Genomic DNA, 19,139 nt, shown 5'->3' with positions numbered 1-19,139 from the left:
ATAATCACTCAAGTCCAAGAAACCCAGAGAGTCCCAAACAGGATAAACCCAAGGCGAAAACACCCCAAGACACATATCAATCAAATTAACAAAGATCAAACACAAAGAACAAATATTAAAAGCAGCAAGGGAAAAACAACAAATAACACACAAGGGAATTCCCATAAGGAGAACAGCTGATCTTTCAATAGAAACTCTTCAAGCCAGGAGGGAATGGCAAGACATACTTAAAGTGATGAAAGAAAATAACCTACAGCCCAGATTATTGTACCCAGCAAGGATCTCATTCAAATATGAAGGAGAAACCAAAAGCTTTACAGACAAGCAAAAGCTGAGAGAATTCAGCACCACCAAACCAGCTCTCCAACAAACACTAAAGGATATTCTCTAGACAAGAAACACAAAAAGGGTGTATAAATTCGAACCCAAAACAATAAAGTGAATGGCAATGGGATCATACTTATCAATAATTACCTTAAACGTAAATGGGTTGAATGCCCCAACCAAAAGACAAAGACTGGCTGAATGGATACAAAAACAAGACCCCTACATATGTTGTCTACAAGAGACCCACCTCAAAACAGGGGACACATACAGACTGAAAGTGAAGGGTTGGAAAAAGATTTTCCATGCAAGTAGGGACCAAAAGAAAGCAGGAGTAGCAATACTCATATCAGATAAAATAGACTTTATTTATTTTATTTTATTTTTTTAATTTAAATTTTATTTTATTTTTAAACTTTACATAATTGTATTAGTTTTGCCAAATATCAAAATGAATCCGCCACAGGTATACATGTGATGGGGAACACATGTAAAATAGACTTTAAAACAAAGGCTGTGAAGAGAGACAAAGACGGTCACTACATAATGATCAAAGGATCAATCCAAGAGGAAGATATAACAATTATAAATATATATGCACCCAACATAGGAGCACTGCAATATGTAAGACAAATGCTAACAAGTATGAAAGGAGAAATTAACAATAACACAATAATAGTGGGAGACTTTAATACCCTACTCACACCTATGGATAGATCAACTAAACAGAAAATTAACAAGGAAACACAAACTTTAAATGATACAATAGACCAGTTAGACCTAATTGATATCTATAGGACATTTCATCCCAAAACAACAAATTTCACCTTTTTCTCAAGTGCACACGGAACCTTCTCCAGGATAGATCACACCCTGGGCCATAAATCTAGCCTTGGTAAATTCAAAAAATTGAAATCATTCCAAGCATCTTTTCTGACCACAATGCAGTAAGATTAGATCTCAATTACAGGAGAAAAACTATTAAAAACTCCAACATATGGAGGCTGAACAACACGCTGCTGAATAACCAACAAATCACAGAAGAAATCAAAAAAGAAATCAAAATTTGCATAGAAATGAATGAAAATGAAAACACAACAACCAAAAACCTGTGGGACACTGTAAAAGCAGTCCTAAGGGGAAAGTTCATAGCAATACAGGCATACCTCAAGAAACAAAAAAAAAGTCAAATAAATAACCTAACTCTACACCTAAAGCAACTAGAAAAGGAAGAAACGAAGAACCCCAGGGTTAGTAGAAGGAAAGAATTCTTAAAAATTAGGGCAGAAATAAATGCAAAAGAAACAAAAGAGACCATAGCAAAAATCAACAAAGCCAAAAGCTGGTTCTTTGAAAGGATAAATAAAATTGACAAACCATTAGACAGACTCATCAAGAAACAGGGAGAAAAATCAAATGAATAAAATTAGAAATGAAAAAAGAGAGATCACAACAGAAAACACAGAAATACAAAGGCTCATAAGAGACTACTATCAGCAATTATATGCCAGTAAAATGGACAACGTGGAAGAAATGGACAAATTCTTAGAAAAGTACAACTTTCCAAAACTGGACCAGGAAGAAATAGAAAATCTTAACAGACCCATCACAAGCACAGAAGTTGAAGCTGTAATCAAAAATCTTCCAGCAAACAAAAGCCCAGGTCCAGACGGCTTCACAGCTGAATTCTACCAAAAATTTAGAGAAGAGCTAACACCTATCCTGCTCAAACTCTTCCAGAAAATTGCAGAGGAAGGTAAACTTCCAAACTCATTCTATGAGGCCACCATCACCCTAATACCAAAACCTGACAAAGATGCCACAAAAAAAGAAAACTACAGGCCAATATCACTGATGAACATAGATGCAAAAATCCTTAACAAAATTCTGGCAATCAGAATCCAACAACACATTAAAAAGATCATACACCATGACCAAGTGGGCTTTATCCCAGGGATGCAAGGATTCTTCAATATCTGCAAATCAATCAATGTAATACACCACATTAACAAATTGAAAAATAAAAACCATATGATTATCTCAATAGATGCAGAGAAAGCCTTTGACAAAATTCAACATCCATTAATGATAAAAACTCTCCAGAAAGCAGGAATAGAAGGAACATACCTCAACATAATAAAAGCTATATATGACAAACCCACAGCAAACATTATCCTCAATGGTGAAAAATTGAAAGCATTTCCTCTAAAGTCAGGAACAAGACAAGGGTGCCCACTTTCACCATTACTATTCAACATAGTTTGGAAGTTTTGGCCACAGCAATCAGAGCAGAAAAAGAAATAAAAGGAATCCAGATTGGAAAAAAAGAAGTAAAACTCTCACTGTTTGCAGATGACATGATCCTCTACATAGAAAACCCTAAAGACTCCACCAGAAAATTACCAGAACTAATCAATGAATATAGTAAAGTTGCAGGATATAAAATCAACACACAGAAATCCCTTGCATTCCTATACACTAATAATGAGAAAATAGAAAGAGAAATTAAGGAAACAATTCCATTCACCATTGCAACGAAAAGAATAAAATACTTAGGAATATATCTACCTAAAGAAACTAAAGACCTATATATAGAAAACTATAAAACACTGGTGAAAGAAGTCAAAGAGGACACTAATAGATGGAGAAATATACCATGTTCATGGATTGGAAGAATCAATATAGTGAAAATGTGTATACTACCCAAAGCAATTTATAGATTCAATACAATCCCTATCAAGCTACCAACGGTATTCTTCACAGAGCTAGAACAAATAATTTCACAATTTGTATGGAAATACAAAAAACCTCGAATAGCCAAAGCAATCTTGAGAAAGAAGAATGGAACTGGAGGAATCAACCTGCCTGACTTCAGGTTCTACTACAAAGCCACAGTTATCAAGACAGTATGGTACTGGCACAAAGACAGAAATATAGATCAATGGAACAAAATTGAAAGCCCAGAGATAAATCCACATACCTATGGACACCTTTTCTTTGACAAAGGAGGCAAGAATATACAACGGATTAAAGACAATCTCTTTAGCAAGTGGTACTGGGAAAACTGGTCCACCACTTGTGAAAGAATGAAACTAGAACACTTTCTAACACCATATACAAAAATAAACTCAAAATGGATTAAAGATCTAAACGTAAGACCAGAAACTATAAAACTCCTAGAGGAGAACATAGGCAAAACACTCTCCGACATACATCACAGCAGGATCCTCTATGACCCACCTTCCAGAATATTGGAAATAAAAGCAAAAATAAACAAATGGGATCTAATTAAACTTAAAAGCTTCTGCACAACAAAGGAAATTAAAAGCAAGGTGAAAAGATAGCCTTCAGAATGGGAGAAAATAATAGCAAATGAAGCAACTGACAAACAACTAATCTCAAAAATATACAAGCAACTCCTACAGCTCAATTCCAGAAAAATAAATGACCCAATCAAAAAATGGGCCAAAGAACTAAATGGACATTTCTCCAAAGAAGACATACAGATGGCTAACAAACTCATGAAAAGATGCTCAACATCACTCATTATCAGAGAAATGCAAATCAAAACCACTATGAGGTACCATTTCACACCAGTCAGAATGGCTGTGATCCAAAAGTCTACAAGCAATAAATGCTGGAGAGGGTGTGGAGAAAAGGGAACCCTCTTACACTGTTGGTGGGAATGCAACCTAGTACAGCCACTATGGACAACAGTGTGGAGATTCCTTAAAAAACTGGAAATAGAACTGCCTTATGATCCAGCAATCCCACTGCTGGGCATACACACTGAGGAAACCAGAAGGGAAAGAGACACGTGTACCCCAATGTTCATCGCAGCACTGTTTATAATAGCCAGGACATGGAAGCAACCTAGATGTCCATCAGCAGATGAATGGATAAGAAAGCTATGGTACATATACACAATGGAGTATTACTAAGCCATTAAAAAGAATTCCTTTGGATCAGTTCTAATGAGGTGGATGAAACTGGAGCCTATTATACAGAGTGAAGTAAGCCAGAAAGAAAAACACCAATAATGGATGAAACTGGAGCCTATTATACAGAGTGAAGTAAGCCAGAAAGAAAAACACCAATACAGTATACTAACGCATATATATGGAATTTAGAAAGATGGTAACAATAACCCTGTATATGAGACAGCAAAAGAGACATTGATGTATAGAACAGTCTTTTGGACTCTGTGGGAGAGGGAGAGGGTGGGATGATTTGGGAGAATGGCATTGAAACATGTATAATATCATTTATGAAATGAGTCGCCAGTCCAGGTTCAATGCACGATACTGGATGCTTGGGGCTGGTGCACTGGGACGACCCAGAGGGATGGTATGGGGAGGGAGGAGGGAGGAGGGTTCAGGATGGGGAACACATGTATACCTGTGGTGGATTCATTTTGATATATGGCAAAACCATTACAATATTGTAAAGTTAAAAAATAAAATAATTAAAAAAAAAAAGATGAAATAGAGGTCCACTGGCAGGGCAACAGCAAAGAGCAACTATTTCCTCAAAGGTTCAATTCTAGCTGTGTCACTTGGGTGCTGGCTCTCCACGTGGTTCTCTGACTTTAGCTTACATCACCTCCTTACAGCCCAGATTGCTAGGCCACCACCCCTTGCCCCAGAGTTCCTCACAGTGGTGGTGTTGGGGGGCTGCACATTACATTTCTATCAAGTTCCCAGATGATGCTGATGCTGCTCGTCCAAGAACCACGGTCCCTGCTCAGGGACCAGTCAAACAGCCTCCCACTCCACTTTGCTTTCTCCCATGGGCAATGTCTGCCCTCAGATACTAACGTGATTCCTGGTCTCATTCTTTTCATGATGCTCTCTATCCCTTCTCTATGCTTCATCTATCTTTAAAACCCTTATCAGAACTTAACACTATGGTTTATGACTTTCCTGTCATCTCATGAGGATGTAAAGTATTGGCCACCTGATGTGAAGAGCTAACTCATTGGAAAGGACCCTGATGCAGGCAAAGGTGGACGGCAGGAGAAGAGGGTGGCAGAGGATGACATGGTTAGATAGCATCACTGACTCAGTAGATATGAATTTGAGCAAACTTCCGGAGATAGTGGAGGACAGAGGAGCCTGGCATGCTATGGTCTATGAGGTCACAAAGAGTTGGACATGACTTAGCAAGTGAAAAACAACAACATGAAGATATAAACTCCACGGGAGACTATTTCATTCACTTGTGTCTCAGGCAGTGCTGTATTCTGAGCACCTAAACTCCTGTATTCCTAGTACTTCAGATAGTTTTGGCACACAGTAGCACTCAGTAAATAGCGCTGACTGAATGAATGAGACATTGTCTAGACGAGAGCCAGATAGAGGACCTTGTGTAGATTGAGGTAGAAACAATGGAAGCAAAGATGACTCAAGATAGAAGCCACATTGCCTTGATCTTGAAGGGAAAAAATATATTTCTTTGCTCTTGTAAGTAAAAGGCTTGGGTTTTGGAGTGGGAAGAAGAGAGGTTAGGTAGACTGGGGACTTGAGGTAATTGGAGAGTTTTTAGGGTAGCTGTTGTGGAGTGTGAACCACCTCAGCAAACTAGGCTCCTAGGGAAAAAGAGAAAGAAGAAATCCTCATTTGAGACAGAGGAAACAAGGCAGGCTACATTTCTCTCTGGAATACTGATGTGGTTTTCCTATCAGATATCATATTAAGATTCTTCCCTACCTGCCATCTGCAGTCTATTCCCTGTTACACCTACACAGAAACTTAAACACTAAGGGAGAACTGGTCTCCCCCACATGTGTCCTCCTTCTAGGTCCCATAAGTCAATGGCTTATTTTTTTTTTTGTTCTGGCAGCAAATTTATAACTACTCCAAATACTGTGCTACACAGGCTTGTCTCAAATATCTCAAACCTTCCATATGCTTAGTTAGTTTGATGCCAAATATATTGCTAACACATAATCGTACACACATTACATATGTTCTGTGGAAACATGATTGACAGACTCTAAATAGGACCCCAACCATCTCATGACAAGCTTTGTAACCTCGTTACATTCACAAAAATCACCAAAAGGAACTTAGTAGAAACTTAGGTGATTCCATGTCTGATAAGAACTGGACCATCTAAAAGGTAGATGGGGAAGTGCAAGTATGGTAAATGAGGTCCCAAATGCAATGGCTACAGAGTCTGTAAGTGCAAAAATAGACCAGAATTCTCACCTGAGGATAAGACGTGTGATCTTATGAAAGTTTCATCTGTCAGTGGTTAGTAATCTAAGGCTGAAATGCTATCCAAATAAATGATATGTGTGTTTTAAAAAATTAAAAAACAGGTCACGAAAGAGCAGGAAGAGGGTGGGTTGACCTAATATACTTGAATTTTCATTTGTTTTTTTCCAGTTTAGATTGTTGGATTAAAACATAAGTCCTCAAGATGCAGGGGCTACTGCTATCTCCTTTGATAATTCCTAACCTTACTTGGTTACACATTCCTAACACTGGGAAAGATTGAGGGAAGGAAGAGAAGGAGGCAGCAAGGGATGAGATGGTTGGATGGCATCAATTGACTCAATGGACATGAGTTTGAGCAAACTCAGAGAGACAGTGAAGGCAGAGAAAACGTGCAACCTACTGCAGTCCACGGGGTCACAGAGAATCGGACACGACTGAGTGACTGAACTATAACAATAGCAATCTTACTTGGGGATAAGGAATGATAAGTTATCATCCATCAGTACTCTTGGTTCTTGATCAGTAAATGTTGTGAAATGGGGGAGGATGGAAAGTCTGGAAAGATGGAAGAGGAGACAATTCCTCCTGTTCTCAGGTAACTGACAGGGGGAGGTAGAGAGAGGCTCGTTTATTTGATTAAAGTGAAGTCACTCAGTCGTGTCTGACTCTTTGCGACCCCATGGACTGTAGCCACCAGGCTCCTCTGTCCATAGAATTTTTCAGGCAAGAGTACTGGAGTGGGTTGCCATTCCCTTCTCCAGGGGATCTTCCCGACCCAGGGATCAAACCTGGGTCTCTTGCATTGCGGGCAGATGCCTTACCATCTGAGCCACCATGGAAGCCCCATATTTATTTGATTAAGAAGATCCATTTTCAGGGGTATTTTAATGCCTCAGGAAGATAGAAGGTAATGGAAAGGTAATCAATTTTGTAATAGGATACATCTACACAAGAGCCTTTCTAACTAATATTAAACATAATCATTTATCTAATAAATATAGTGCTTTATAATAGATTTTGATTTATAAAGCACTTTATCATTTTGTTCGATGCTAGGGAAATACGTATTAGTGACAGCCTTTACTTTATCCTCTCTTCCATTGCTAAATCATTTCTGCTCTCTTTCATTTTGAGCTCCAGAAGTTGCTCTCACACAAATGTCCAGAGTTAAACACATATTCTTTCTGCTTTCAATTCCAGCTTGGTTCCTCACTAACTTAGAGGTTATCGATTCCTGGGTCTGAAGGAAGGGACAAAGGAAGAAAGGAAATTATCCTCCTGGAGGGCAGGATGACCTGGCCCTTAGAGGAGAGGCTGTCTTGAAGGAGCCTTATATAACCATGGAGGCTGGCAGCTACTGTCAGAACTGTGGCAATAAAAGCAGAAAGGAGGGATGGGGAAGATAGACCCCCATCTTTCTCTCCTTTCCCCAGTTCACTCGCTGGGAAAGGGAGCTGGACACAGAAGCAGAAGCCCATCTTGCAGGTACAGAGAAAAGAAAAGTGGAGGATGGCTGGGGAGATTTCTGACACTAACCTTCCTGACTTGCTTTACAGCTTCCTAATAGCTTGTTTAAAGATGTATCCTCACCCTTTCATGAAACTGTGATAGACTGAATGAGGAGGGTCCACAATGGCAAGATCTAGATAACATGAGGAAACCTAGGATGATCCTCAAGAAAATGATGGAGCTGGATCATGGTTCCTTTACAAACATCTCTACCAGAGCTGGACTCTTAGTAATGCCTGGTGGTCCTTCTTAGGGTTCAACTCATCTCTCCGAGGAACACTTTAAATCTAAATCTCTCTCTCTTTTAAATTGGAGGATAACTGCTTTACAATATTATGTTGGTTTCTGCCATACATCATGAGTCAGCCACAGGTATACATATGTCCCCTCCCTCCTGAAGCCCTCTCCCATCTCCTTCCCCATCTTACCCCTCTAGGTCGTCACAGAGCATGGTGTTGAGCTAGCTCCCTGTGTCACACAGCAAATTCCCACTGTGGAGAAAAGGGAGCCCTCATGCACTGTTGGTGGGAATGTAAATTGATACAGCCACTATGGAGAACAGTATGAAGATTCCTTAAAATCTAGGAACAGAACTACCATATGCCCCAACAATCCCACTACTGGGCATATACCCTGAGAAAACCATAAATGAGAGAGACGCATGTACCCCAGTGTTCATTGCAGCACTTTTTACAGCAGCTAGGACATAAAAGCAGTCTAGACGTAAATCATCTCTCCTTTTATCAGGTTTTCTGTCTATGGTATTTTCTAGGACTACGACCTCTCCACCTACTTTAAAGAGAAAGGAGAGACCTGCTAGCATTGTGTCTTCAGAGACTCAACTCTATCCTTCCCCCCTCCCTCTTCTTTATCTGTAGTCTTGTTTTCTCTTTTCATTCCTACCACCTGGTATAAAATATGGCCATTTATTTCCTAAGAAGTAAAAGCAAAATAATTAAAACTCTTCAACTCTAGTCATTGACCTCTCTTTCCACCCCTATCATGGATAAGTTTCTTGAAACTATGGTCTACACTCACTGCTAACTTGCTCACATCCCATTCATTCCCCAACCTACTGTGCTCTGGTTTTCACTCATTTTTCCACCAAAATCATTTGATGACAAATATGATTTCCTTAATAGACAAACCAATGGATACTCTTCTGCAGTACTTGATGTGACTGACCTCTTCCTTCTTGAATCTCTTATTTTCCTTTAACATTTCTTGGGTTTCTTATTCTCTCTGTAGGCCTTTCTACTTGTTTCTTCTCTGGTTTTCCCCCACTGTTCTTTTCACATAATGAATACTTCCTGGGTGTTTCATGGTACATTCAAAGTTTAAAAATTCCTTACACATGAGTTACTGGAATCTATGTCAGTTTAGATTCGACCCATCTATCAAATTGGGACTTCCCTGGTGGCCCTCACAGTTAAGAATCTGCCTGTAATGCAGGAGACCCGGGTTCCTTACGTGGGTTGGGAAGATCCCTGGAGGAGGGAATGGCTACCCACTCCAGTGTTCTTGCCTGGGGAATTTTATGGACAGAGGAGCCTGGTGAGCTACAGTCCATGGGGTCTGACAGAGTTGGATACACTGAGGGATTAACACTTTCACTACTTTCTCATTTATCCAACTGGGCACTTTATTGGAACCTCAAACCATACATATCTGAGAAAGTACTAACCTTCTCTGCTAAGTGCTCAGTCCTGCTAACCAATCCTGAGAATCACTTTATAACTACTTCCTCTTGCGTCTCCCCTTTGGCTTACCCAATTGTGAAAATCCTACCTTCTAAATACTTTTTAAATTGGTTTCCCTCTTTTTCCTTCAATTGTCACTACCAGAAGCCAGGCTCTTCTGGGTATTACCATGGTCACCATAGCATCCCAGTCTTCTTGCCCCCAAATCTTCAGCCCTCAAGCCTCCCCTTCTCAATGATGGCAGAGGGAACTTTCTTCAAGAAAATCTATGTAAATTCCCTGCTGAAAAGTCTTCATCAGCCCAATCACCTTCAGGAGAAAACAGCTTCATATTATGGGGCTAAAGTGATTCATGACTTTGAAGCCTTTCATTTTAGCTATGCTTAATTTTTTAGACTTGACAAGTTCTCTTACCTGTAGTTCTCTGCGCATTCAATATATTTCCTGTATCTGGAAAACCTTAGCCTGATTTCTACCTCTTCTTTATGACCAAGGTCAGGGTCATGTCCTCTGAGTACCAACCATTTGAAAGAAAACTACCTTGCATATTTAATAATCCACTCAAATTTCTGTTTGTTTTTTAAGACCCATCTTGCAATCAAGAAGCTTCTTTGACCTCTCTCCACCCTTCAGTCTGGATTAAGTGACCCTCTCTTGCACTTACCCAACTCCAAGAGTTCTCTCTGAGGGCACCATGATTGCGGAGTTGGAATTGCTTGTTTTCTTGCCTGAATACTCATTATGCTGTGCACATGTACCGTTCTTTTATCTCTGTCATCCCAGACTAGCAGAGGGCCAGATTCCCAACAAATATTTATAGAAATGAAATGAAAATCCTCCCTCATTAAACATATCTCAGCGTTGCCAACTCACTTTACTTCATTCCCAGCTACTCTAGGGAATAGAAAAGAGAGAGAAGTTTTCTGGATTCAAAGTGTTGTCAACTGTACAAAAAAAAAAATGCTGTGAACTTGGCTGACCTGGATTTTAGTTCCAACTCCACCACCAGCCCTGAAAATCCCTTTACCTTTCTGGAGTTCTGCTTCCTTATATATATTAAATAAAAGGATTGGGCTATGCTTTTTTTGTTTGTTTGTTTGGTCTCCTTCAGCTTTGACACTCTGACTTAAAAAGATCATATACAGAATAAAAATGCACACTTTCAAATTACCTTGAAGTGCAAAATCCTGAATGCTTATTTGGATGGATTATTTCTTCAGAAGAACCAAGTGGGAGGGAGAATGGCGGCGTCACGTGGGCATTTATTAAGTAACAGAGTGACCATTGAGGCCGATTGCTATTTATATCACATATCTGGCCATTATTTCATAGCCTCCCTTGCAGCTAAAGGGACTTACCTGATGGCTCAGTTGATAAAGGACCTGCCTGCAATCCCAGAGCCCCACTGCAATACAGGAGACCCGGGTTCAACCCCTGGGTCAGGAAGATCCCCTGGAGAAGGAAATGACAAACCACTCTGGGAAATGGCAACCCAACCCAGTATTCTTGCCTAGGGAATTGCATGGACAGAGGAGCCTCTTGGGCTATATAGTCCATGGGGTCGCAAAGCATCAGACGTGACTGAACGACTAACACACACACAGCTTCTGAGCACCATTCTCTCACATAGAGAGCCAGCTCAGCCATAAGACGGACTGCTGTGACATTCTAAGGTTCTTGCAGCTAAGGGCATATAATTGATTCTAGCCAGTAGTGAGTGATATTTGAACTTCTGGGCTGTGATTTTAAAAGGAAAGAGGAGAGCCCATCCCTTTCTACTTTCCTGCAGGCTGGACCCAAAGGCTGGAAGACTCCTTCCTGACACATCTGGGAGTTGAGTGTTGAGCACAGCAGAGGCATAGCCCAGACAGACCCCTGAGTCTCTGTCACCATCAACCATACTAGTTTTGGATTTTTCACATGAGAGAGAAATAAGTTTCTTGTTTAAGCCACTGAATTTTTGGTTCTTTATTCTAACAAAAAAGAGAAAGAAAAACAAGACAACCTAACAATATTAAGAACACATATTAAGAAATTATTTTACTATTTTCAAAGTATACTGAGAAAAAAGAACAAAGATGGTAATTTTGTTGAAGAAAACCAGAAAAAAGTTTGCTTCAACCTGTAATAAGAAAACTAATTCTTAAGGAAATTTACTATACTACCCAGAAAAAGATCCTAAAGCTTCACATGCTGCTTTATTATAAAGAAGTTAATACCCAGAAGGCAGACTGGAAAGGCATTTATTTGGCAAAGCAAATGCTAATCCTATATACCAGTTATCTACCGATTGATCATAATGAAGACTGTAAAACAAGTCATCAAAAGAGTTTTTATTTTCCATTCAGTAATTCCATTTATAAAGACAGAAAACACAATGCTTTTGTAGCCTGCACAATCTAAGCTGTAAAGTTATGAAACATTAACATCCTTCACTGCTTTTCATGGGGTGGAAGTGATTAGGCTTAATGGCATTACCCAGAAGGTATCCTGGCGCCATAAAATAAAAGCTCTGTCATCAGATTGGGCTCCACTGGAAAAGCAGTCCAGAAGCACAGGAAATGCTCCTCCTCCCACTAGCTCACTGGCAGGAGGAATGCTGATCCCCATGGAGTACCATCGACCTGCCAGGTCAGGTCAGCATCGATGTCCTTCAGAACCAAAGCTGGCAGCCCCAGTACACAACACTGGGCAGGGAAGAAAACTTTTGGTGTAATGAGCTGATAAACAATCCACAAGGGGGTGCTGTACTCTGTGCTAGTGCCTAAGGAAACCAAAAATAGCCTCCCACTAACCAGGGTCATGGCAACCCACTCCACTGTTCTTGCCTTGAGAATCCCAGGGACGGGATGGGGTGGGCTGCTGTCTATGGGGTCGCACAGAGTCAGACACGACTGAAGCAACTTAGCAGCAGCAGCAGCAACCAGGGTCAAGTGCTAAAAGAACTTCCAGAAGACATCAAAGAACCATTCCATTAATCACATGCCAACCTGTGGGGACAAAGTTTCAAAGCAACCTCAGAGCCTACCATACACCCTTCCTAACACCTGATGCCCCAAATCTATGTCTTTCACACACATTTAAAAATAAATTTTTATGTGGACCATTTTTAAACTATTGAATTTGTTACAATATTGCTTCTGTTTTGTGTTTTGGTTTTTTGACTGCGAGGCATGTGGGAGCATAGTTCCCCCACCAGGGTTTGAGTCTGCACCTCCTACACTGGAAGGCAAAGTCTTAACTACTGGACAGCAAGGGAAGTCTATCACACACATTGTAATCCATTATTCACGATCTGAGATGGCTCCTTCTTGCTTTTGGCTCTTATTATGAGCGGGGCTTGCCTGCCTTGCTTGTTCAGGATGAGCAAGGCTGAAGCTCTCTATTCTCATTACAGAGGAGTTTTAGGACTGAGCAGAGTGAAAGAGAGGCAGAGGAACCAGAGAGTCTGATGATAGAGGCCTTGAGAGCCTGGCAGAGAATGGATTTGATGTATTTGGCAATAGGTGGCCAAAGTAGATCTTTGAGCAAGACAGTAACACAACAGAAGTCTTATTTAGTGAGGTCATCAGTACGGGAAGGACTATAGGCAGGGAGATCAGTTAGCAGGAAGTTACCTTTATCCAGGCTGAGATAAAGACATCATAAACATGGCTGGTAGCTATTGTAAGAGAGAGGACAAGGAGGATATTTTTTATAGGTATGGAAGGAACTATAGAGATAGACTTGCTCTTCAGCAATGAAATAAGAAGGTAGTTGAAGATCTAGAGTAAAGCTCATCAAGGAAACAGACACAGTGAAGAATAAAAGGCAGAACCCACAATTTTCCACCCAAATCAGGATCCTTCTGAGACTGAAAGAGGAGCACTGGCAGTTACTACCCCAGAACAGTACTTACAGACAGGGCCAGTCCACGGCAAGCAAGGATTCATGGTCAACCCATCTGAAAAGAACTTTAACCACCAACATAGAAGATAACTCTTAAGATTCGTGAGCAACTGGATTGCTTGAATTCTAGCCCTAGGTTTCCAAAAGTTCAGAACATTACTAGGAAGCCACCAGTGAAACTGAAGCTGCAATTTTTTGGCCACCTGATGTGAAAAGCCGACTCATTGGAAAAGACCCTGATGCTGGAAAAGATTGAAGGCAAAGAAGAAGAGTGTGGCAGAGGATGAGATGGTTAGATAGCATCACCGACTCAATGGACATGAATTTGAGCAAACTCTGGGAGATGGCGAAGGACAGGGGAGCCTGGTATGCTGCAGTCCATGGGGTTGCAAAGAGTCGGACATGACTTAATAACTGAACATCACCCCCACCCCCACCATCAGAAAGGTAAAAGACTTAAAAGCTGCTTTGAGCAATGGAGGGGACTACCTAGAGAGCTAAGATGGAGAACAAGAACGACATCCCTGAAGTCAAATCTATTCCCCCAAACCTCTACTTCTCTGCAATATGTGCTGTGCTAAGTCACTTCAGTCGTGTTCGACTCTTTGCGACCCCATGGACTGCAGAGTGCCAGGCTCCTCTGTCCATGGGATTCTCCAGGCAAGAATACTGGAGTGGGTTGCCATGTCACATCCCAATTTGGGGCCTCTCTGCTCACAGGATTTTAAGGACCAAATGCCTTTAAAAATCTCATTTTCTTCAAGTCTAATTCCTGGATCTCGATATTCCATTCCAATGGATGATTGGTGAACTTGACCAATAACTGGGTGTCTGAGTAGGTGGGGGATGGAAGGGAGGGGCAGGGATGGGAGGACGAGTGCAGCACGGATGCTGGCTCATCAGAACACACCAGCTGGCTAGTGGGCTGGGACCAGCCTGCACATAGCCATGTGGACCCTGCACAGCGTTCAGTCCCACGTCGTGGCCCTGGTGGTAGAAGTCGTGCTCTCTCTACCCTAGCCCAGGTACCCAAGGCTGCGTGACCAGAAGAGGGGAGGGATTTCTCCCTCCTTCTTGGTGCATTGAGCTCTCTCTTCAATCCCAGAGTAGGCTGCTATCCCACAACACACTCAAACACTGTGTACCTCCTCATGTTACATGTGGGGCTACTGTCTTTACTAAACTGCAAGCTATCAGAGGGCCCTGGCTCTTGTACTCTTGGCGCAAGTAGGTGTTGGAATAATACTGAAGGCATGAAGTGCACACCCATGGCCGCTTTCTGTGCTACTTATTTTGGTGACAATCTAAAGTTCCTTATCTCATATGGTCTCTGCCTGCTTTTCTATTAACAATTTGCCACCTTAGAGAAGACCACCAAGGGTCAGCTCACAATTTTGCCCACATAGTCTACTCTTTTCTTTCATCATCCTATTATCAGTTCCCTTAACAAGGTGAAGTCTTCTGTTTTTCTGAAAAAGTCATTCTTTTCTATACCTGAATGGGGGCACAGTGAGAAGTACAGTTTGTTGAGTTAGGCAGAGCTGGGTTAGAATCCCCGCTGTGGGATAGTTAGCTGTGAACTTGGATTGCCCTTTTGTCCCTCAATGAACCTCTCTGTGAAATGAGGATACCAAAACTCTCATTAGGCTAATTGAGAAAGTAATTTTTTTTATCAATGTTTTATATTAAGTACTGGTAAGTATTTTTAGTAAGTAGTTGACATGGTGTTAAAAAAGCTAAGTGCCAAAAACCATGCAATACTCAGGCTGTTGCATTTAATTCCCATGACAACTTGGCAGGGAATATTGTCTCAGTGTCTCAGATGAAGAAACTGAGGCTTGGAGAGGTTAAGGAATTTACCTTAAGGTAACAGAGCTACTAGGAGTGGGAAAGCAGAAACTGAAAGGCAGGCAGTTGAACTTCAGGACTTATAAACATTATACATGAAGGCAGAACTGAATAGGCAGTTCAGCAAAATATCATAGCCACTTTGCTTCTACAGTATCACCAGAATTTATTGTGTCACTGGCTTAGATCTCTCTTTTACCATCACTAAAAAAAACTACCCTAATTTCATGTCATGCAGAAGATTCTTATTTTTTGCCCTCAATATCACAGTCTAATAAATAACCAAGTCTGCTTCCAGGAATATGAGGGGATAAGGGAAAAGGAGAGAACACTGATGTTTGCCCGAGTTGGAGTCTCATGCACAGACTGATATTTTTTTTTAATCACCAAAATGTTTGCCCTGTATCATAGCTCTTAAAACCTGCTAACAGAGTACCAATAAATGTTATTTGATGTCAAGTTATTTTCCACACTTGGCTTCATCCCTTTTCTACATATTTTTAAATCTTCCTTGTAAGTAATTTGATAGTTACCTGAAAAGGTATTCATTTATGTCAGATTTTCCTTATAGTCTCCCTACACTTTTTTTCCATCATGCTTAAATTTGCCATTTTTCAAGCATCTTATTATACGGCCGCACCACATGACTGTTACTAGTTTGTGTAGAAAGCCTAGGCTCATTAGCTGCTCTTAAGAAGCACACTGGTCTGCCCTGCGTATTGTTTTTGTTCGTGCTCAGAGTCCTGCAAATGATGATCACTTATTATCAGATTCAACCAAGACTCACAAAAAAATTGTTTGTTTTTTAACAAAACTTCAAGAAATAGTGCTACTTCGTAATTACTACCAATAATACCTAAATAGATTACTTAAGGGACAAAAATGAGGTGGTTTAGAATAACTTCAGATGAGAAACAAAAATAATGTTCAATACCATTCTATCATGTGATTTTACCTAGTTCTAGCTAGACTTGCAGAAGGCATTTCCTGGGGAAGTAAAGCAACAGAATCCCAAACCTACGCAGCACTTCTGTCTTTGGTGGTGAGAGAATGACATGTATCAAATGAAGGAAAAGCAAAAACCCCCATTTTCAATGGTGAGTGTGCTCAAAGACATCTCTGGATAAAGGAGAAGCTCTCCTGTGATGGACAGGGAAGGCTCCCTTCCGTGTCTCATTGTTTCATCTTTTCCTTCCGACTTCCAGACACCTCTAATTTATACATTTGGGACTAACTTATTATGGAGCAGCCAGAGAGAAAATGGCAATGACTTTCTTTGCAGAACAACAGAAAAGATAGTGCAACTTCGTCCTAAAAGATTCCAAGTTCTCTAGGAAAGGCCACCACCTTTGGCTTCCTTTCCTCTGCTAAGTGGTGCTTAGGGAAGTGGGCACACCTGCTCTGCTAAGCTGACCTGCTCACTTATCTTTGACGAGGGTCACACACCGAAGTCATTATGGACTGAGCCACAGCTGAGTGGAGAAGCGAGGTCCTATGTGACATGAGCACATCTAAATCTGATATATGTTTATCATGTAACTAACATCCATTAAAGAGTCAGAGCAAACTCCTCCACATCTTAGCTGGCATCATCAGTCACTAAACACAGCTTCCATACCCAGGTCTCCAAGGGCGGTGACTACCAGGGACAAGATGTAAAGCCTGGATGATGTATGTTCAGGAGACAGAAAAGCAGCTGTCAGATGTAAACTCTGAATACTCCCAGGAACACCAGGGTGGAAATTTTGGGGATGTTACTATCTATAGTCCTCATCTCCACCAACACCCCCTCTTCATCATCCTGCATCTCCTTAAACTGAGAGCACATTGTACAAAATTTCCTCTGTAAGCACTGTATTCAGAGGGAACTCTATAGCTGTGCCCAGATTCTTCAGGAGAAAAAGAGAAACAATTCTCTTTTCCAGGGTCACACTTACAAATTCTTCTCTACATGATTCCTAGAAAGAACAACTGCTTTAAGACCTGGCCTTCATCCAGATTGATATGAAAACTTTCCTCTACTGGTCCTCACAGAGCACTCGTAGACTATTTAGAAAGATTTAAGACTCTAGTTTTTCCTTCTCTGTAGAAAGGAACTGAATTAGAGGAGCTATTTAAGGTTCTCCCAACCCTAAAATGCAGGAATGCCAGCATTTCCAGATTCAGAGAACGACGGACCCCCTGCAAATTCAAGCAAAGCACACGCTGTATATTTCACAGTAAGCCTTTAGGATAAGACATGCGCAGTCCCACACGGTTCACACGCAGCCCCGCGCCTCCTCACCGAAGGCAAACAAAGCATGCTAACCCAGAGGGGGAGAAACGCACACGGCGTTCCCCCTTTAGGTTTCTCCCTTCAGAAAAACCCCCATAATTTTGCAGTTGGCTACGTTTATTTGGCTTATTTTGAGTTGACTCATTTCCATTGCTCAGATTTGAAAATCTTTCTAATAACCACGCTGTAGGCTAACAAACACTCAAGAGAAAATAAAAAGTCACACCCGATTCTTAATCACTGGTGAATTTCCACCCACTGCTCCTGCATACACTCCTCAAGGGGAAGATTTAGTTTTCAGGCCACAGTTCATTTGGTACAGCATCCCCGCGGCCGAGCATACCCCAAGGCAGATACCGTACACACTGGCCACAGTGATTCTAAAGACAGAATCCCAATCAACACTGGTCCACGGCTCAGGTTGGCACATCATAAAGAGTATGAGAAGCTAGACGTGTGCCCAGCACATTCTCTCCAGAGAGCCTGGGACTGCATGGACATTTAAGATTAGGTGGCCAGGAAAGCATACAGATTCACACAGAGACCACAGACCAGAACAAGTGAGGCTCACTCAGGACCAAACCAGCGCCCTCCCCTGACCCTAGTCCAAGCCGTGCAGGGCATGAAAGTCGCTCCACTCACCCAGCATAGCGGTTGCTGTAAAGGTTACTGTGTCCTAGGCTCAGGCTCTTCAAAAAGAGCAGGCAGAGAGGCAGAAAAGCTGCTGTCTGGCTCCTGGGCTTCCCGAAGAACTTCATAGTGTGAGGATGAGAGGGCTGCAAAAGTTCCCCTGTAGTTAAGGCACCCCCTCCACACGGCACACGGTCCCTGGGAGAGGTGGAGGCGTGGGCTTGGGAGGGAGCAAAATGTGACACTTCTTTCCAGCCTCGGAGAACAAAAAAAAAGTTCAAGCAGCTGAGGGAGGGAGGTTGCTGCTCAGACTTGGTCCTGGGATGAGAAGCAGCAGCACACACAGCCCTGCCCTGAATTGAGCTGATCCTTAACCAGGCTCCCTCCAAGGGGCTGGGCCTCCCCAGGCTGACTCACCACGGCGGTTTGCTGGGTGCTGCTTCATTTGGGTAACTCTTTTTATTTTCTTGTTTTTGGAGGCTTTTTTTTTTTTTTTGCTTTCCAACTATAGGATGCTAACTTTTTACGACAACCTTCCTCCTACCCTAGAGCTTCCCCGATGACTCAGCAGGTAAAGAATCCACCTGCAATGCAGGAGACACAGGAGGTGCAAGTTCAATCCCTGGATTGGGAACATCCCCTGGAGGGAGAAATGGCAACCCACTCCAGTATTCTAGCCTGGAAAATCCCATGGACAGAGGAGCCTGGTGGGCTAGAGTCCAAAGGGTGGCAAAGAGTCGGACA

At 41.6% G+C, this 19,139-nt stretch overlaps 1 protein-coding gene across 1 annotated transcript in view; it reads right to left on the bottom strand.

Annotated features, from left to right (window-relative positions):
* The window catches only part of CPA6 (carboxypeptidase A6), a 295,184-nt gene extending 276,480 nt beyond the window's left edge, over positions 1 to 18,704 (bottom strand). The window contains exon 1 of the mRNA XM_070382835.1: positions 18,408 to 18,704. Coding sequence (XP_070238936.1) covers positions 18,408 to 18,523 — 116 coding nt within the window. The 5' untranslated portion in view covers positions 18,524 to 18,704. The remainder of the gene's footprint in view (positions 1 to 18,407) is intronic.
* Positions 18,705 to 19,139: the final 435 nt, after the last annotated feature.

This window comes from Bos mutus, chromosome 14 (assembly GCF_027580195.1).
Source record: "Bos mutus isolate GX-2022 chromosome 14, NWIPB_WYAK_1.1, whole genome shotgun sequence".
Taxonomy (NCBI): domain Eukaryota; kingdom Metazoa; phylum Chordata; class Mammalia; order Artiodactyla; family Bovidae; genus Bos; species Bos mutus.
Note: the sequence above shows the minus strand (reverse complement) of the source record. Positions and strands in the feature narration are given on the sequence as shown.